General features: G+C 41.8%; 3 protein-coding genes across 7 annotated transcripts in view; 1 reads left to right on the forward strand and 2 right to left on the reverse strand.

Moving 5' to 3' along the window:
* HGD (homogentisate 1,2-dioxygenase) overlaps positions 1-3,396 on the reverse strand; it is a 23,930-nt gene extending 20,534 nt beyond the window's left edge. Inside the window, exon 1 of the mRNA XM_057376241.1 lies at positions 3,178-3,396. Within this exon, the coding sequence (XP_057232224.1) occupies positions 3,178-3,195 (18 nt within the window). The 5' untranslated portion in view covers positions 3,196-3,396. The remainder of the gene's footprint in view (positions 1-3,177) is intronic.
* Positions 3,397-9,861: 6,465 nt separating this feature from the next.
* On the reverse strand, positions 9,862-20,903 carry RABL3 (RAB, member of RAS oncogene family like 3). The gene is made up of 8 exons (XM_057376234.1): positions 20,822-20,903; positions 20,559-20,650; positions 18,865-18,994; positions 15,942-16,056; positions 14,671-14,821; positions 14,011-14,082; positions 13,191-13,229; positions 9,862-10,694 (listed from the first exon to the last, which is right to left on the reverse strand). The coding sequence occupies exons 1-8, from the start codon at positions 20,865-20,867 to the stop codon at positions 10,629-10,631; spliced, it is 711 nt and encodes a 236-aa protein (XP_057232217.1). The 5' UTR covers positions 20,868-20,903; the 3' UTR covers positions 9,862-10,628.
* GTF2E1 (general transcription factor IIE subunit 1) overlaps positions 20,558-21,333 on the forward strand; it is a 48,361-nt gene continuing 47,585 nt past the window's right edge. For 2 of the 5 annotated variants that reach the window (XM_057376232.1, XM_057376233.1), the window contains exon 1: positions 21,085-21,205. The gene's annotated coding sequence lies outside the window, so the exon portion shown is untranslated. Of the gene's footprint in view, positions 20,625-21,084; positions 21,206-21,333 lie in introns of those variants that run through there. The other 3 variants (XM_057376230.1, XM_057376229.1, XM_057376231.1) reach the window with 2 other exon arrangements.

Below are 21,333 nucleotides of genomic sequence, written 5' to 3' on the forward strand. Positions count from 1 at the left end.
GAGAAAAACCATTCCCAGGGGGYCCAGGCTGGCTGCAAACCCTGCTCATGGTGAACCTGAAAMCATCCTGCTTTCCATCGGTTCGGGSAGGATATTTCTCTCATCTTTTAAATGAATCTCCATCGCTAGGAGCTGCTCTCSGCTGGGTTCTGCAAGAGCCACATTGATATGCAAAGCAGGAGGTCACCTAAGCAGCCTTGGCAAATGGATTGTACTGGAGCCTTTTTCCCCTCCCTTCTTTTAAACGGAAATGCAGCAATATCTGATGGGACTGCAGCAATTCCAGAATTAACTGAGATTTCCACACTGCATCCTCCTCTGCCAGTAACATAAAGGTGCTTCAAGGGGCAGCCCTGGTGAAAAGGGGAAGAAAGGGAGAAGAGAAGGGAGAGAAGCTGATTTTCTGGGGGAATAGCCAGCAAAATCTGACAGGCTCTGAAAAACAAAAAAAAAAAAAAAAATTCATTCAGGCTGAATGCTGAAGGCAGMGGTTCTTTGGAGGGTTTGTGCATTTGGGAAGCATCGTGTGCTCCCTGTGCCACACTGCTGGGGCGAGGGGCAAAGGAGGAGCAGAGATTTTGCTGGGACAAATCCATCCCTTGTCCTTCAGGCTAAAAAGCTGGTGACCTGCACATGTGGCCTGCCCATCCACACCCCAAAAGTCCCATTGCCTCTGCTTGCTGGGCCAGAGGAAAGAAAGGAAGAAAACCAACTCAGCAGCAAGCATCTTGTGGCTGTTTTGTGCCCATGCTGGTGCCTTTTCCCAGTGCAGCAAGGCAGGGTGGCATCTCCCACTGGGATGGATGGATGGATGGATGGATGGATGGATGGATGGATGGATGGATGGATGGATGGATGGATGGATGGAAAGCTGCACCAGGGGCTGCAGAGGGTGGCATTGCCACGCTGCCTCCACAGTGGCAGCACAAGCTGCTGCATCATTGTTTGGTCAAATAAATTCTTTCTTGCCAAGAAAAAAAAAAAAAATAGAATTCTCAGGTAACTGCATTGAGGGCTGRAAAAAAGACATTGGCAAGACTGCAGCTGCTGGAGAGGAGACATCTTGCTGGTGATTTATCATCCTGAGTGTGGCTCCAAGATGTTGCCTAGATGTTGGATGTGGCTTTTCTTACTCACTGTTTCATTCTGTCTTCCCCTGTGGCAGAGCTCAGAGAGGTTTCTCTCCTCTACATGCCCGTAGGGGTTGGTGTCAAACGTTATTTGGGCTCCCAAAAAGCTGTGCCATGTCTTGGAATGATTTGGAATCCTCCTGCTCCTGGGCTCTGGGGCACCATGCAGGGACCCTGCTGATCCAGGTTGCCCCCAAGCCAAGGGAAMTGACCCCTTTGTGCCTGCCCAGCACCAGAGCATCCTTCCTGGGCTGAAAAAATCTGTAAAGATGGAACCCAACCCTTCTCCATCAAGTGGCACCATGATTTGAGTCCAAAGCACCTCCCTTTAGGTCTCTACCCAGCCTCTGCAGTTCCCAGACAAGTTACAGATATTTCCAGGTTGATGGCACTATTGTAATTAGGCAGGTGGTTTCTCTGTTACACAAAATATTCTCTGTGGCTTTTTTGTTTAGAGTTCTGCTTTTAACTATTGTTGTTATTTTGTTCAAGATCCTGTTGATTTTTATGCCAACAGAACCTTAGGAATTCATGTGACTCCACTTTGGTTTTTGTTTTGTAGTTTTTTTTCGTTAAAATGAGAGAGATAAAAGCCCAGCACAGCATAAAAAATTCAGCAAAGCTCATTGATTGGAATAACCGAGATATAAAGCAGAGTGCTCACCATGGGTGTCAGGCTCTGACCTATAAACCACAACCTTTTGCTGCCCAGATTAGACAGCAGGCATGGGGAAAACRCATTTGAAGTCTGAACACATCGTTTGCAAAATAATTAAGACCCTTCTTCAAACACTGCATAATATATTTCTCTATCAGSCCCTGCTGCAGGACACAGGAAAATAACATTCCTCTCTCAACAAGAAGCACTTTTTATCAGCTCCATTCAATCCACAAATGCAGGAACATTGACATGAGTTTTTGAGACAATGAGCAGAGCAGGGTTTTCACCCTCTGCTGGGTCTCCAGGATGCCAAGGGAGTGGAAAGGAAGGGTAAAACAGGAGTTTTGGGGCCAAGAGAAGGTGGAGCAGGGGAGGTGATGATGGGGAAGGGACACATGTGATGTCTCAGAGGTGACCCATGCTCAGCCCCACAGCAGCCAGAAAGGCATTAGGGGCTGCCAGGAGTGAGCCAAAAACAGACATGGAAGATGCAGCCCCAGCCATAATTATTCCTCATCTGGAATAGTACAGGGCCAAGGCTGAAACAGGAGAGTGAGACTGGGAGGTGCCATGGACAGGCAAGGAAAAGGCACAGTGAAATCTGTCTGTGTGAGGAGAAAGGACTGCTCAGAGGGGAATGAGAAGACCTGAAAGAGCACCATGGAAAATAAAGAGTTTTACAGAAGGTGGTGAAGGAGCACACACACAGATCTCCAGGCKAGGAACTGGTTTAGTAACCATGACATCCCTCAAGTCTGGGGAGAAATACGATCCTGCACAAGCTTTTGAGTCCTGGGGTAGGACTGGCAGTCCTGCCTGCAGCAGCACTCATGGGTCCCCCATGACAAGATACTGATGACATTCAGGGTTCAATTCTCATTTTCCTATGCTTGGGCCACAAACCCATCATATCACACCCTCCCTCCTCCCAAAGCTCCCCCATGCTCTGGCAAAAAGCTGCAGGGAAAGCTCCTGCCCCAGTGRGGCTGGGAGAGGAGGGCATGGTGCCAACATTGCTGTTCCAGGGTATCCTAAAGGGGAATTGAAAAATGGCTCTGGATGGAGCTGCTCCCCAAGGTTGCAACATCTGGGCAGATGCTGCCAGCCAGATTTCATAGGCTGAGGATGAAACACCCCCTGGCAGCCAGGACAGGAGGAGGGGTGAGTGCAGAGGGTGGGGCAAGGACAACTCCCACCATGAAGAGATCCTGACCAAGGATGATTTCCAAAGGAGGTGAAGAGGGAGAAAAATGGCTATTTGTAGATGAAACACAGCAAAATGCTTCATCTCAAGAAAGCTTTAAAAACACACCAAAGAAGGGCAGAAATGAAACAGAGCCCAGAATATTAGAGTGAAAGAAGGGGTGTCCACATCTGAACTCTTACCTGCAGGCCACCCGTCATCCTCCTCCTGTTTTTCCTCCTCTTGGAGCAGACACAAACCCTGAGCAGGTATCTGAGCAAAGGAACCTGCCAAGCAAAGCCTCACTGATCAACTGAGCTGGGCTGGAGGCAGCCTGACAGTGCTGGCAGTGAGAAAGTCCAAGGGAATTTTCAACCTGTTTGCTCAGCCCAGTCTGTGTTTAACCAAATGCCAGCCCTTCTCTGCAGAACCAACCCCAGGATCGATCTGAATAAACAGGGACTGGGTTTCCTCACTGCTCCTCTTCCCCCTTAGATGTTAAAAAAAAGGGGTCATAGTTCCCACACATGGAGAAGGGCAAAGAACAAGGTATTTAGAACCAAGAAAATCCATTTTCCAGCTGTTTTATATGCTTTTTTTCATAAATTAAACCTGTAGCAATTTTCATACACAACCCTCTAAATGTGTAAGGAATATTTGTTTATTATATCTGATATTTGTTTATTATTCTAATATTTGTTTATTAATTCTTCTGAGCTGTGTTACATTTGGGGATAGAAGAGATCACATCCCCATGGTAGGGAAGGCAATGATATTTGTGAAACACTGTGTGGCAACAGTATACAACAGTTTGGGGCCAAAAGCAGRGGAGCATTTTGTATTCCTGTGATTAGAGCTAGTGAGGGGAACTTACAAATTCAGAAGTATTAATATTGTTCAAAAAAGCTGTTGCTGGGGAAGAAGTGGCAGCAAGCATTTAGCTACTGAATACTAATGAAAGTAGCTCTGCACTCCAGAAGTTACACAAGGAGAAAACACAATTGATTTTATTTGATTTTTTTTTTATACTTTGAATTCTCAACTTAACCCCCCTCAAAAAAAAAAAAAAAAAAAAAAAAAAAGGAGTTGTTTTTCCCTTTCCATCACCTGCTGTATGCCCTGAAGGAGAAGATGGGCTGTATGAAAAGAACTGGTTCTAGCTTTTCCATAAAAAATGGCTCCAGCAGAGAGGAATTCTCCAGGATGAGGCAGAGACTGAGAATGTTTTAGCTCACCCTGAGCAGCAATTTATCATTGCCAAAGAAATGAAGTACCTGGCACTTGTCACCTACCCTTGAGACTCCTTTCCTACCAGACAATATTTAAGAGTAAAAAGTTCACCTCACTTATTTTATGACAGTGAAAAATTACACATTTGACTACAGTTTAGCAAAGTGCAGTTGCAAAGTTTCAGRGGTTTCCAAGATCCCTTTTTACTGAGACACACAGCAGGAGAGAGAACATCACATTTTAGTTTACATTTCCCTTTGAGAACCTACATTTCACCTTGCTCATATGTCTTTACAGGCCCCATTCTCTTGTTTTCTTCTCATGGGACAGGTAAAAATAAAGGTGTTGCTTTTTAATTATGTGTAGTCCTATTTCCTGGTTGTTCTTGTTTCCTAAAAAGGACAAGGTGTTGTCACTTTATTCACTTGGTGGCCATGTAGTGCTTTAAAGCTTGCTAGGCTGCCTAAATATGCTTTTCCATTCCATTCCATTCCATTCCATTCCATTCCATTCCATTCCATTCCATTCCATTCCATTCCATTCCATTCCATTCCATTCCAAGAAAAACATTATTAGTTGAAATGCCACTTGATTTATTGACCTCCAAATGATATGAAATATGGAAAAATATCTTAACATGTTGTTTTTCTGTCCTAGCCCATAACATTTAAGAGGGAAATTACAAGTCCATGTTTGTCATGTGTGTGAAAATGTTTTCCAGGATTAGTTGCCTGGAAACATCCCTTCTCAGGGATGGAGGTGAGGTGAGGCTGACTGGCCTGTAGYTCTRGGGACTTCTTTTTTTTGCCCATAAATGTGAATATTAAGTGGTGGTCAAACACTGGAACAGATTGCACAGAGAGATTGTGCATTCTCCAAATGTGAAGATATTCAAAACCCATCTGGACAGGTTCAACCTGCTCAAGCAGAGGGTTGGATATCTCCAAAGGTCACTTCCAACCTCAGTGATCCTGTGATTTAGCCTAAAAGCCTTTTTGTTAGTTGCAGTATAAATCTTAACTATAAATCTTATGTAACATGAAGTATAGATGGACTTCATTAATATGTTCAATTAATTAATTCTTCAATTAACATTATATTTTAACAATGTGTTTGTTATCAGATAAATTCAAAACACGGAAACACAATTGTTGTTATTGCATGAACATGAGCCATAAACACAACAAATTAAACCTGGAAGAATGAGCATTAAAAGCACTCAGTGTTTTCCCACCTGCCTTTCTGGGTTTATGACATCTATTTAGTGCATGGCTTTACCTGGCCTTTACTCCAAGGAGATTCCAGCTGAAAGACATAACAAGAAGAAATATATAAAAATAAAAATAAAWATATAAAAATAAAAAAGCAAAAGATGCCAGACCAATCCCACTGTATCTGTTACATGGTGTATGTGCAGCTGGGTGGTAACAGCAACTTATTACTTGAGAACTGTTCTCAGAGACATCTGAGCATCAAAGAGCTCATCTGCTTCAGAAAGGTTAAAGTACCAAGGGACTTACTGAAAATTTAGCAGCTACTGTTCAACATCTTGGTGATGAATGAAGGATGAAGAATGGAAAATATCTCCTTTCAAAGAGAAGTTGAGGCAGCTTGTATTTGATCCAAAGGGGACTCATCATTTGAATTCACAGCATATGCATKAAAAGGCATTTTGTTTCCTGCTGATTCAGTTAGTGGGGCCATGGTGAGAAATATTATTGGATCACAGCTCACCAYTGCTTCCTGCAGCAAGGCATTGTCCAGTCCAAAATGTCAGGTTCTTCTGTCCTGTGAACAACACAGGTCAGAGATGAGTGAGGCAGATCCCTTCTGATGCATTTGTGCTGCTGCTTTTCACAGTGACACACCCTCTTTCTCAAAGGAGCAGCCTCTCCTCCTGCCTGCCTTCATCCCCCTAAAATGCATTTGTGATGTACATATTAATAAACATCCTCATTCACTCCTGTCTGCATGATCCCAGCTTCCCCAACTTGCATCTGCTCTTTGTTTGTTAACCCTTTGCAAACTACCAAATGGGACAGGAGCTCTCTAGAGGAGCTGTCCTTRTTTATTTTATAGTCTACTACTTAGTACCAAGAGATTTAATCTCTTTTTTGAACCTTCATCACAATATAGCAAAATAAATCAATAATATTTATACTTTTCTTTTTTAGCACTGCCAACAGCATTGTGCTAAAAAAGTCTTTTTTTTATTATTTTTTAATAACATGTACTTTCCTGTACAGTGGCTCTTATGAAATACGTCCTTGTCATTTTTCTGGGACTTTTCAGCAGGAGATGCCAGACAGGTTAATTATTATCATTTATTTGTTCAGGAATGATCATAAAAGTTGTCTGCAGCAGAAAGCACACATTCCTTGTTGCCAAAAAGCAGATGCTGCATGAATAGGAGCTGGAGAAGCCACCTGCTCACCTTGCTATGATGCTTCTGCTTCAAGCTAGAACCATCCCTCTTAGAAGAAAATTTAGTCCCATTGCCTTGTTCTGTCCTTCCCCACTCTGGTGCWTTGGCTAAAGAGAGTGCTAACTTTGGCCAGCCACTGAATTTTTTTAATCAGCAAGGGTAGGGCAGTCCATCAAAGCCATGTAAGGCAGAGCAGAAGAAGCCTCAGGAGGAGCAGATGGTATCTGACAGCAAGATAAAAGCTCTGACCACAGTTACAGCCTTCACAGCTACTGGGCACTCTTGTCCTTTAATAAATCTTTAACCCAAAGCCAGCAGGGCATTTCTACTGTGTAAACATTAATTTTCAGGTCAAAGGGAACAKAGATGTGCATGGGTTAATCACCCACTATTTYACTTCATGCTCCTCCTAGTCAAAAWTATGACTGAATTTTAAGTTGGTTTGCTCACACGGTCCAGACTTCATTTGATCCAGTCAAGAAAGAGCATGCGTTTTTATTCATGAGTTTGTCTTGTGTTCAACAACTTTTTGAGAGGAGTCCATGGTGATATGCTGAGAATAAACTTCCCTGTGCAATTTCAGTAGGTGTGAAACCAGAATTTCTGTGCATTGATAAGCCCAAGGGGCACAACAGGCTGTACCTCAGTGATACAATACCAAAGCAGGAAAAAGAAAACACATGTCTGTGCTTGAAGGTAACTGCAGCAGGGGCTGGCTGAGCAGCTGGACTGCCAAAGGAAGATTTCACAGGGTCTTTGCTGCCACAGATAAATATTTGCTGTGATTGTCTAAACAGCTTCCTTACAAGTGTGCTGGTTGTCCTGAAAGCTGTGCCAAAGCCTTTCCCAAAGCTACTGATGCTACCCTGAAAAACCCAAAACACTGACAAATCCGCTTTTGACCCCATTGACTCTTCCAGGCATCACCACTCTCACTATTAGGGGGCTACATCTCATTTCAGATGTGTTTAAAGTTAGGTCCTGAGAACTGCTGTTCACTGCAGCTTTGCACAACTGGAAATCCCTTATGCTGTTCACATGGCCACTGTTAATGACCAACACTCGATTTAACTTCTCCATTGTGTTCTCGTGTGCCAGAAAGAAACATTTTCCACATTTACTGATCAGGTGTCAGAATAAACCTACAGYAGCACACGTGGATAATAAAAACTGAGAATAATACTTTGAGCTACATGTCACAGGCCTTCACTTTGCAAATGATATTTGAAATTAAAGATTGGGACTGATTTTATTTTCCCTTCCCCTCTTMCACATGATGCTTTTTTCTGAAATTCCCATGTGTCTGAGGACCTAACATGCAGTGCTGCAGCAAAGCACACCCTAAGGAAAGCTTTACCTCTGCACACTTCTGGTAATTTGCCAGCCAGTGACAGGTTCATCAATAATGATAATGGCTTTTTGTCGAAGCAAACTGGAGCACTAAGCCACACACTTGCTCAATTGTACAAAGGAATCAAAGTAACCAGCATCCTCCTAAGGACAGTGAGACAGAAACATGATTTCTAACAAGAGGAGCTGACTGACAAAGCTCCCATTGCTGAAAAGCAGAGGGTTTTCAATCAGTGAAAATGTCACCTTGTTATCCACTAAGAAATGAGAACCCAAACCTTGACTTCAGCATACCTGACTGACACTGACTGCAGGCTAAGACACAGCAGCTCATCTCTCATTTGTGATAAATGGAGCACATTGCAGCTGCCTCTATAATCGATAATGAAAATTTGTATTAAGGTTTCACCCAAAATCCCATTACTGGATAGGTTTCACATGCTTAAAAAGCCAGTGGCATTTTTGCTAAATTTTCCATGTTAAGGAYATATTCATATTCATTCTGCCTATCCCCCCATCATCAAAGTGGTCACAGATCAAACAGAAAGTTCTGCCAAACCCCTTGGGGGASAAAGAGGGATACACATTTGGGAGAAAGGGAGCTGGAGGAAGAGAGAATGAAGTATAGGCAGAGAGTAAGAAAGATAGAAGGGTCACTGGGAATGAGATGGGGGTGTGTGTGCACAGAGAAAATAAAACACATAAACCAAGAGTGACACAGGGAAACTGTCTGGTACCACATCCCTAAGCTTGCAAGTGAACCTTTTCTGGGCAGCTGAAAAAGGTTAAAGTGCAAAAAATGCTGTAACTAACTCCAGCTACTCACATACCCCTGGTTCTGACAAGATGCTGGAATTCCCTGCAAAAATAAATGTAACATAATCAACATGCACAACTCCATTCCACATCTCCTTCTCCTGAGAAGGAAAGACCTAATTGTGGTGCCTGATGAGATCTAAACAAACAATATACTTATTCTGGGCTAGAGGCCTATTTTAAAACACACAGACAGGGGGATTGCTCTGCTCTGCTGAAAATAATTCCAGTTTTCATTSTCAGAGGATCAGAGACAGACATTGGTGCTGTCATGAGCTGCACAGCTCAGACATGGGTTATTTATTATGAATATTTTGGTACCTTGTTTTTTCTGGTTGTAAGCTAAGTGTAAACTAACAACCTATTTCCCACAGGCACCTAAAAACCTMCAGTACTCATCCTTACAACTGCTCCCAGACCTTTCTGGAAATGGCCTAAGGAAAAGCAAAGCATTCCTGTTTTTAATGAGTTTGAGTGGTGCCCCCAGTTGTCACTTTTGTGCCTGATTAGTGGCAATAGACAGTTTTGCATTTAGTTTTGCATTTATTTCCAAGCAGCTGCCAGAAGAGCTGCAGGCAGAGGTAATCCAGAGACTGCAGAACTCTGCTGTCAATTTTACACTGGCATTTTACTTTTTTCTATACCCATTTATGATTAATCTCTATTTATATCTAACTCCAGCTCTTAGTTAGCCTTTGCCAGAGGCTTAACCATTAGAGGTRATTGTGAGGAAGGAGTGGAAAGAAGAAAATGTCATAAATAAGGTTTACACCACTCCAGGTAATTCTGGTGAGGTGTGAAATGGTGCAAAGCTTGGGCTATTTAAGAAGAGCAGACTAGGTCAAGTTTCCTTTATCCTTAGTGCTAAATATGTAAAGGGAACATCTGTATCAAAGAACTTTCCTTCTAATCATGCTCAGTTCCTATTTTTTACACAGCTTCATAATCCCCTCTAAATTCTATCCATTGKAATTCAGAGGATGTTCTTACATGTCATGTTTTCTGAATCCACTAAGTTCTCAGGCTCAGTAGGACCATGTCATATTTGTTCCAAATAWGCACTGTAAAAAAACTACTTTTTTCATCAGTTTTCAATGCATTGCTTTTTAATTTAATATAAAGAACAAGACAACAATCACTTATGAAAAGATAAACAGGAGAACCTGATTTACTTTGCCCTCTCCAAAGTAAACAATTTTAATTTAAGCAGCAGAATTATCACCTGTTGTTTTCTATTAATATTTCTTTTTAAGGCTTCAAATCTTTTTTTTTGTATCTTGCCTATTGCTTTTATCCCTTTTGAAYAGGGATGAACAGTGTGCTGTAGGTGAGACAACACTCATTTAATGAAGGTGTTCTGTCATTTTCCACACCACTCCTTGCCCATCCTTAGGTTTTGCTCACTTGTTTTGGTCACTTTACAGTAAATGAGAGGCCCACTCAATCTCATCTTTCCTTTAGAGGTAAATGACTGCAAGTCATTGCAAAGACTGTCCACAAGTTTTCCAAAATGGAGACAAGGATGTCACATGTACATGCTGTGGATGATAAAGTTTCCCACAGCAGTGTGAGAGGCATTCAACTTATTGCACACTTYCCCCAGATGTTCTGATATATCCAGATGGCCTGAAATCCTAAAAAATACACTGGGCTTCAGATTAGGTTTTTGGAAAACCTTTCCCAAGTCTTCTCCAAGAAGAGAAGCTTCAGCAGGCTAGCCAGCTGTAGTATCATTTTACTCTGCTTGACAGAAGCATTATTGTCTTTGAGCATCCAGTTGGAATGGGAATGTCATGAGGAACTCAGAGAAGTCATCTTCCACTTCYTCAGTGCTCAATCATAATGAAGGGTCTTTGATGTTCCTCCTCCAAACCTCTTCCTATCAGAGAAGCCAGGAACCTGGAAAGAGGAAAGACAAGATAAGGAAAGAATCAGCACCAGCTCCCTCTAGACCACACTCAGAGCTACAGAGCTTCAGCTGACTGCTGGAGGAGCACCTCTAATTAAATACAGCTTCACTAGGGCTCATTTGTTCTGTGCAGCTCTTTAAGGCTTTTTGGTGAGGGAAATGGAAAGCCTCAATCCTAACCCAGTTAATGACAGATTTCAAAGCCTGTATTTCCCYCAAGATTCAAGTGCATACAAGAATTTTTCCTCCATTTATTTTTCAAACTGTAATATAAGCAAGCCCCATCAAAGAGCTGTTGAGGTTTTATATCTTCAAACCTGGGCAGCAGCACTTCAGTGGCAGCTGAAAGCACAGGTTTATCTATGGCTGAAAGCTTTAAGAAAACCATCAAAATAGAAATGGCTGCAAYAATACAAAGGATTAGCTCTTGCAGCCTGTGTGGAGACACTGCTTACACATGGACAATAGATGTTTACAAAGAACATCCACTTGAAACCATCAGAAGCTTCTCTGGCTTTAACAGTATTTCAGACAGATTTTCAATCCAATGCTTCTATAAATCCCCAAAAGCAAGTGATGTGCTGCTTTTTAATACTGCATAYCTGCCCTGCTGGCATCATAAAACTCTTTGATTACAGTCCAGAGTAACTTTTACCTGACTAACTACACACAAGACCCAGTAAACACATCCTCCCAAAATAATTCCACACTTTTGTAGGAAATACAGTCTATTAAAATGGAGAGAGTYAGCCAAGCACTACAAATCATGCCAGGAGAACAAGGGCATGTATGGATGGTAGGGGATGAAAACATCATCTACAATTCACAGTAGATTGCTCAGGTTACATACTTCATTGATAAACAGAGAGCTAAAGAGCTTTCCCAAAATAAAACTTCACTAAAAATTCCACAGATTATATTTACTTTGGGTTTTCAGGCCAAATTAAACTTAAACACATAGGCAAGGTATTCACTGAGGTATTGTTTCATTCATCTCTGAAAAGAAGTCACATCTAAGGATAAAATGAGGCAAATTTTGTACAAAGGTTCATGTTATGAAAACTGCTTTGGGTTTTTAAAAAAGGAAAAATGAAATTGTTGTAACTAAAAAGTAGCTGGACATCATAGGTAAAAACTTTCTGCTTTAGGATTTTTTACATCAAAGTCACTAATTAAGAATCATAATTATTTATTTATCAGAGATATGACTGAAGTCATAGCTATGAATTTGAAACTTATCATTCATTTCATCTTGAAGAAGTTTTCAACAGAAATACCTCAAAACACAAGTGATTGTAGTGACCTACTCTGGAAAATACACAAACACACTGGTAGGAGTTATATTAGGTAGAAWACTTCAAATGATAACATCAGAAGTTGTATTGAAATCTCCATTTCCAATCTGGATTTTTTTCTCTGTTTGTTACTTAGGATTTGTTTTAAACATTTGAGCTCTTGTCAGTGAAGCAGACAGTCATCAGCAGGCTGCAATCTTTGGCACACAGCCATAAGGAATGCATAGTTAATCCCTGGCTAGCCATTAAATATGATCAAATAATAAAAATAAAAATCTTACATCRTGCATCAAAGACAACCAGCACAAACACGGGTTTCTGCATTAAGATATTATTCCCATGAAAGGGAAACTTCCTTTCATTTGAATTTGGAGAGGAGAGGGGGAGAGGGGAGGAAAAAAAGGCATCATGCAGAACTGAAAGAGGCAAAAGCAAGTTTATTTTTAAAAGGCACTAAAAAAAGTGCTCAAAGAAAGGAAGCATTTTGTAATTTGTGACTWTTTTTCCCCTGCTCTCCCAAGGGGCTTTCAGCACACCTCTAACTATAGGTGTGACTTTACTTCAGAGATGCTTTGCATAGCAATTTGCAACACCTTTACAAATGGTAAATGCAAGTTCACTACTCCCTGCTGGGATGGTGGAGGGCACAAAAGTTGAAGTGGCCTGCCCAAAAAAGAAGTCATTTTGCTAATACTTCCCCAACAGTGCTGAAAACAGTTAATTCAGTCATTTAGGAATGAATGACAAGCTGGTATCACACTGCCTTCTTCTTGTGGTTCCACTGAGTCTATGAAAACTGCATTAAACATAACATTTAGTTGTAGCTGTGAAAACAGAAACCTTTTCATTGACCTTCAGGATAGCATCTATGGCCTAAATCTGCAGCCAAGAAGCCTGAAGCTGACAGAGCTGAAAGAAATTGTATTTGCCCATTTTACCTCACTCTTTCAACTTTTACTGTTAGCATATTAAAGTATTCCACTGCCAATCACATCACAGAGAAATACTTAAGCTAACAAAAGTCAGCCATTTTTCTGTCTATCCATAAWACCTGTGCACAGATACAAGAACTCAATCACCAGCACAGATTATCATTTAAGTTGCATGAAGACCATGTTTTAAAGAGGACTGTGCCAGCAGTTCACATTACACAGGCAGAACTGAAACAAAAGAGGAGGAAAAACGACAAACCTGATTGCCATCTCTTAAGAAGTATCTCTTCTCTATGACCTGGGAACAACAGAGAATGAGCTTAGCTTGCACAGCACATGCACAACCTCACATTCCAACCAACAYTTCACATGTGAGAACTGAAACTCAAGGCTAACTGGGACAAGGTCTGACCCCACATCTCTGCTCCAGGCTACTGCTTTAGCACCCCTAGAAAGAGTTGCCACCTCTTAGAAAAGCTGTATTATCCTCAGCCTCAACCTCAACACACTTAATTTAGCCCTCCTGAGTGATGAAGGCAATGGTTTGTTTGTCTCCTTCTGCATCAGAGTCAGTAATTTCCATTCCCTCTCTGCAGGGACAGTGGTTCCTCCWACTGCACAGCAGCCCCACTGTTCTATCTTTGCTCAGGGGATGTTTAAAGCACAGAATTCCTTCTGTCATTTTCTCAGGGGACCTTGGTGGTCTCTTTCTTGTGAGGGCTGAGTCATATTGTTATTTAATTTCTCAATTTCTAAAGGTTTATTTAACCAGGATCAACAGAGCTAACCAGTCTTGCATGACTATCTCAGATTCTTGCCTGCCAGATGACTTCAAAAACATAAGCAAARTGTTTTTGCACAATTGTGACTTCTTTTTCATTGCTCTTTGCAGACCAAGAATTAAATTCCCAAGCAGATCAGCTGTCTTCTGAAGGGTTCCAAAAGCAGACCAATCTCTGGCCTCCACACACCAGACCAAAAAGTGGAACATGAAAGGAACAGCTCAAACTGTTGYTCATGCTCAAATCCCAGACAGCATTCAATACATAAGATAATAAAACACCATTTAATTGACTTACCTTATCAAAAAACCTGCTTAGTTTGACTGCATTGGATGAACCTGCAGCCAGGTAACGAGGATTGGTGCAATCCTAGAACACACAAAAAACAACAACAAACCAAGCACAAGGAAATCAATAAAAGAAAATCCACATACCCTTCCCCTGACACACACCATCAGCAAGGCAAACAATGAATCTGCTGATTTCTGCACAGTCATTTCAGAGAAAAAGACAAGTTCTGTTCTGAGAATCAACTGCAGAATTCCAAGCAACCCTCTAGATGCTCCACATCTTCCTTCCACCACCAGCTACAATTTGTACAGGCTATACCTGAGATTATGAGTGTGTATACAACCATTCACACAGCACATGTGTATTTTTATACCCATTTTTCTATGTAAAGTCATCTTCAGGTTTCACTCAGAGACAGCCTATGTCAGAGCTATGAATATGAAATGGAAAATTTAACTCCCATCCATCAATTCTAAGCTTTATTGACCTTATATAATACTCATTACATCTCCCCATAGTGAAACAAAGATATCTGTTTCATTGAGCAAGGGGCACAACAAACCAAAAAAAATTCCAGAARCCAAATTTTTGTTACATCTGTACTTCCTAAAAATTGGACTGACTTCCATATGAAAGAAAAACAACACTGATAACAAGGATACTAACCAGATTTATCTCTTCAGCATTGAAATCCTCGGCCAAGAAAGCTGTTCTGGTCAAAACTTCATTCCTCTTRGTTTCTGGGATCTGATCCAGTTTAGTTCCTATCACCAGCAGTGGGATCTGGTTATCAGCAAACTGTTCACGGTCATAGTCACTGATGAGGGAAAAAATACAATCCTGAATGAGGTGATGGCCATGAAAGTGGGCACAGGGACAACATCACCTCCCCTGGCCCTTTCAGAAAATTAGTAATTTATTTATTAATGGTCTATTTATCTAAGTGAGAATGTGCAGTATCTAAGCCAGGACACAGGAATCCAAGTTTCAATCATCCTCCTTGGCTAGGATAATCACTTGTTGTTCATTTTACCTAAACTAAGCTTTTTACAAAGTAATTTTACAACAACTTGAGTAAGCAATTGCTAGGGGCTGAAAATCTGTTCTTGACAGAGTTAAACTTTTGAAAATKAAARYAATTGTGAAGAACCTGTCTGTSGCAACACTGGAGAATTTTGCWGTTTATATGATGCAAATCCTCTTTSCCATTCCTACATTTCTACAGAAACACCCATGTACCAGAACTGACAGAAAAACAACTGATATTCTTCACTCAAAAAGCTACTCCTCATTATTGCCTTCCTGCTCATGTGTGAGGTTTAGTAATGATTTTAAAACCTCCTTGACAGGAGCATAGAGGTACAGCAGGAAATCCTTGACAAGGTTGGAGAGATAATATGAACTTGCTTTTTGAGCAGAGTTTTTTAAGCTCTTTTAGCCATGCTCCTAAAATAATTCCCTCATCACCTAAACCAAAATTCTATGAATTGAACTTTTTCAGCCTTGGTGCATGGAGGGAAAGCCTCTTGGCCCAGACACATCATCCCATTACACTTCCTGTACAATGGCACCTCTCAGTACAGACAAAGAAATTTTCAGATATCAGGGACTGGACCCTCTCTCACAGAGGCCTCAGACAAATAAAGGATGCAGTAAACACCTTTTCCTTTAAAGCAAGGTCTCTGACACACAGTTTGGGAATCTGCTGTCAGAGCGGTCTAAATGGCAATATAAAACAAAATAAAATATCAACAATGTTTTGATGAACAATCACCCATCTAAATTCTTCGATATTCCCCATTTCTTTCTTTCTTTTCTTCAAAGTCTAATCACATCTACTTTCATGTGGAGACCAAGTAGCCTCAGAGATGAACAAAGACTTCTACAACAGCTTGGAATTACTGTGTGTTAACACTACATGTATGTTTTTCACTCACCCATTTGTCACAAGAACTCCTGTTGGAGCAACATCTCTGTTGAGTGCTTCCAAAGACCAGCGATACAAATTCTGRGATGATTTCTTGTTGGTTAAGTCATGCACTAAAATTATCCCTAGAGTGAAAGACAAGACAGCAAAATGCTATTTAATGATACATATTCTCTTCCTTATCTTACCAAAATGACACCTGCAGGTTCTCAGATATCTGAGAATGAAGTAAGGGATGTATAAACAGTTCAGTTACAGTGAATAAGTAAGGTTGAAAATATCAGGATGCAACAGGTTTTTTAAAGCTGCTTATCAAGAATTGGGTAAGAACTAAGAAAAATCACATGAAAGCAGGAAATAAACAGCCACCCCAGGTTTAATCTGYAAAAGGCTCACAGGCATTCACTCATTCTGTACTTCTCATGATACTGAAATTCTGTATTACTGCAGCATGGAATTTAGCCTTTCTCTGTTTTACCTATGTGGTAAACATAATTATTGTTTTGTCACACCATCTATAAAGTCGAAAGGCTTTGCTTTTGTTTCAAAAGAGTTCAGAGAGAACTATTGCTTCCCTGTATTTTCAAAAATTAATGCTACSTACTTGGGAAGGTATCCAAAGGGGAAACAGACACTGATAAAATTTCATAGTCCACTAAATGGCTGGTAGAAGCATGAATTAATAAGACTTCTTGTACTTAAGATTAAGCTCCTAGCATTTTTCATTACCATGAGCCTTCAAAATGTAAATTCTGAGACAGAGTCAAACTTCCCAGCTGTGCTATTAACAGATACCCACTTCTAATAACCACACTTCCTAACTCTGCTAGAAAATTTCTTCTATTTATTCACACCTTCTGCAACATGTGGAATGTTCCCACTTTCTTCAGACATCAAGCTATCATTCAAGGACAAAACGGAATGATATCTATTATCTGCATCAGGATTCATTCTCAAAACATTTCACAGCATACAGGTGGAAAAAACTTACTATTTTAATCTTTCACCTTAACTTCCAAAGGTGCCACCCACTGTAGACACTATGAACAGACCACATTTTCACAAACATTTTCCACTACCCCACATGACTGTGCACAGACTCTCCCATGAGAGCTCCCAACATAACACAACTACATATTTCAGAGCATTTATCTCAAAATATAAAAAGGTAATTCAGCTCCATGTCCACCCCAGTGTAGGGAGAAAATTTCTGGAACAACATAACTTGGCCTACACCAATAGATCCAGAGGCAGAACTGCAAAGCTGGGAGAAACATTCTCCACCTCCAGACACTCTCCTTCAGTTATGTCTTTGCTTGGTCAGCTCTCTTATCTGCTTCACCTAAAACGTGCACAGTCAGTTGCACCAGCAGAAAAAAACCCTGTCAACATCCAAAAAGAGCAGGCAGGACCAGTGACTACTCAAGGAAATGTTCCTCCCACATTAAGGGCTGCAAAGCAAAGCCTCACTGTCCTCAGCTATCACAGTGCACACCAGGTGGACAGTCAGCAAAGCAGAAAAACTGTGGAAAATTCAAAAACAAACTACACCCAGCCTTATCAACAGGTGCTGCCACAACCAAACATTAACTGGCTTTTGATCTCAGCTTTCCAGACCACTGGAAGCCCAGAAAGCAGAAGCAGTCAGTTGGGCAGAAGGAATGCATTCATCTTCTCTTCTCACATCAGGTCAAACAGAGACAATTTGTGAGACAAGCTCTAATGGAGAAATTAATCTAATGAAARAAACAAGACTCAAGGTTAACTACCAAAGTCAACAGTTTTCATATGTGAGCTGTCTAATTAATATCTTTCGGGCAGTGGAGATAAATAACTCTACTTTAATGTCATCAATTATAATTCAGATGCATGACTCCAAGATTTCATTTCCTAATGGGCTGTTCTAAAGCATTTCCAAGTCTGACCCACCCTCACGGGCACACTGTGGATTTGGGATCAAAAAGAAATCAATTTTTTTTCATATACCAAAAATGCTTGCTTTGAGGGCACACCTCAAGACTTATTTAGAGGTCTGGTTAACAATATAASCAAGAAGTACCTAACATAGTTTTCCCTCTGAGAAAGGAGGAAGAAATACCTGGTTCATCACAGACCAAAAATGTTTATTGTGTTGTTTAACATGTTATTGAAAGGTCTTCAAATGAGTGGGAACAAGCAAAGAGAATCAAACAGAACATTTGAGCCAGATTTTCAGAAGGTTTTGTTAGTCTGATACACATCTATATTTAGTGAACTATCCTGGGATGACAAAGAGTAACAATTGAAATACCACASTGTAATGTTTACAACCTCTTATTTTTTCTTTTTAGAGGCACAGATGAACTACTGGGCCTTTAAGACAGTATGTCAACAGAAGGCTTAAAATAWTACTTTCTATATATGCAGCAAGTTGCAAAATCCATCCTTAAAAATAAATTGGTAAGCTAAATGAGCAGAGGCAAGATGGTTATCAGCATATGGCAATTTAATGGGAGACAGTTCAAGTTTGCCAGGGGAGRACGTAATTTATCAAAATTCATAAAAATTCAAATGATTTCTCTGCAGTAGGTTTTACAACCGAACAAATAGAAATATTTCTGCAGTGTATCAGGCCCAGAAAGGTGAAGGCAACCTTCATGTCTGCAAGTGTAGCTGGAAGGGATATCACTACACCTTCAAAAACTCCCTGCTGTGCCAGATGCACAAGACTGAAGTGAAARGCTGATGAAGCTCATTTGCTCAGGTTTGCCTAAAATATCTTTGCTGTTCACAACTGAATCCATCAAATTCTGCYTACGAATGGTATTGGGTGTTTTTGCTGTATACATCAGAAAAGARAACAATGTAACCCTCAGCCAGGTTACAAGGAACCTGAGAGAACCAAGAGAGCTCATAACAAACAGTAAAACCGTATGTACACCAGACAAACTTACCATTCAGCAAGTTATAAAACACAGCTCGTGTGCTTTTCACACTGGTGGCACTGCCCACGGAGCCTCCAACATCCCAGAGCTCAATGTAATAGGTTTTCTCTTCTGGAGTCCCTTCTTTGTAGTCGTGGATCTATTGAAAAATTCACACTGTAATAAGCACAGCACCAACTCACAGGAGTTAATCCACGTGACACTTACACTTTCAGCTGGAAGGATTATTGCACTTGGATAGAAATGTAGAAATTCTCATGCTGACATCATTTCAAACCTCTCAAGTTTGATGAAGATGGAAGAGAAATGGAATGAGTCAAGCAGGAGGGATTGGATGCCACAGCTGTTACATGAAATAAAGCTTGGTAAGTAAGCAAGGAGCATCCTTTACATTTCAGTATTAACAAACCTAATATCTCATGATGTGCTTGGGAATAAGATTTTGCTTAAAAAAATCTTATTTTTAAGCAAAAAAAACCCACTGGCAGCACTGCAAGAATATTAACACAGGTGACAGTACTGGATGCCAAMTGACCACATATTTTTCCAATTTCTGACATCTCAACTTTATTAATCAACAACTTCTATGCCCAAATCTGCTGGGTAGTTCTGCTCCAGAGTCAAACAGGACTGCCAYGTTCCTCTCCTCAAATTTGGGAAATACATTCCTAACCCAGTGCAATGCACTTCAAGGAGAATTATATAAAGAGTGATGAAGGAAAAAAATGCATTTATCAATGTCTCATGAAGGCTATAGGATTGGCCAAAGAACTGCTGGATGAATATCCTTATTTCTTCCATAGCAGGTCTTGCAGCAAGTTGTTAGGAGCAGAAGCAACCCCATGGTCACAGATATGAAAAAAAACCAAAACAGGAAATAAACTCTCTAACCCAGTTAGGTCAGAAAATCAACACTATTTTATTCTGCACTGAGGTACATAAGTAGCAAACATGTACATCAGTCATCAAAACTTCTAAGTATTTATACATTTTAGCAAACAAAGGAATTGGTGTCCACTGGCTTACAAGTCACGTAGTTCTCTTCATTAATTAGTATTCTATCTTCTCTTAGTTATTGATTTCTCACTTCTTGTGCTAACTAGCTCACATTTTCAGCCTTTCTATTATCTTTTTCCCAGATAGGGAGAGTCTCAGCATTTGTCCAAGTTTCTCCTCCAGCTCTGCCTTCTGTAACATGTCTTTGTGGTTTATAAATTCTGCATTCTTGGTGTCCAGGTCTCAACAATAACTTTCTCCCCCAGGTCTAAGACCACTGAAGCATGTCAGGCCCTATACCTTAATTTATTTTTCTAACATGCAGACATCACCCAGAGCTTTCTTACAAACCCACAACCTGAAAAAACTGCTTTGCCTGACACCTTGGCCTTGCCTTGCCTGTTTCTCAAGGAATTGGCCATCCTGTGACTTTTAACATGCCASGAATTGGCCACTGCAGCAGGAAGAAAAGCTACGAGTGACAAATATCTTGCCTGATTCTGACAAACTTGGAAAAAAAATTTGCTTACACATGTGCTTGAGTCACATTAGACACTACTTGCATCAGAAGATTAAGCCCTCAGCAAACACACGATCAAAGTACACCTYTTTCTGGGGCGGAGAGTGATTAAAATAAAAAGTCAAGGCCCTTGTCTTCCCTCACACTCGAGGCCCAGGCCCACCTAGAGGCCATGCACGTCACCTACTCGCACATCCACGGAGCAGCCCACTGTCCAGGACGGATTTCCCAGCACCTGGTTGTGGCACAACAGGTGAACGAGCGACGATTTCCCGACACCTGCAAGCGCACAGAGAAAAAACAACTGCTGAGAGGCGCTGCCAGGGTTACAGGCGGCGAGGCCGGGAGCAGCACCGAGGCTTGGGCAGTGTGGGGCTCTCGGGGGGTGATGGGCAGGGAGGAGAGGAGCAGATCCCCAAGGACACACGGCCTGAGGGGACACGGACTCACCAGAGTCGCCCAGCACCAGCACCTTGACCCTGTCCAGAGCCGCCATCTTTACCCTGCCTAGCAACAGCGCCCCGCCACCAGCGTGCCCACCAATCGCGACGCGCCTTCTTGAGGCTTCTCTCAGGCTATTGGCTGACTGCTCAGCGGCCAGCCGGGCTCTCACTTCTGATTGGTTTATCTCCCGTGAGGCGGGAAGGCGGGAGTGGATCCGAGCATGCGATTGGCTCGTTTAGCTGTCACTCACCGTGAGGCGAGGCAGGGAGGGCGGTGCGGCGCAGGCGCTGCCGCTGTGGCTGACGGCAGAGGCGAGCGCGGCCGTGACGCGAGTGGCGGGGCCGCTGGAAGCGCCGCCCGGAGCCGGGAAGAGCTGCAAAGCGGCGCCAGGTCAGTGCCGGCCCCGGGGAGCGGGGTGGTGCCTGCGGCCCGCGGAGGCCCCCCGGCCCGGCGCTTGGGTGCGGCAGAGCGGCCCGCGGGGTCCGCGCTCCTCGCCCGCTGTGCCCGTCTGGGCTCCT

This window comes from Malurus melanocephalus, unplaced genomic scaffold (genome assembly GCF_030028575.1).
Source record: "Malurus melanocephalus ecotype Western Australia unplaced genomic scaffold, MMel_1.1 scaffold_275, whole genome shotgun sequence".
Taxonomy (NCBI): domain Eukaryota; kingdom Metazoa; phylum Chordata; class Aves; order Passeriformes; family Maluridae; genus Malurus; species Malurus melanocephalus.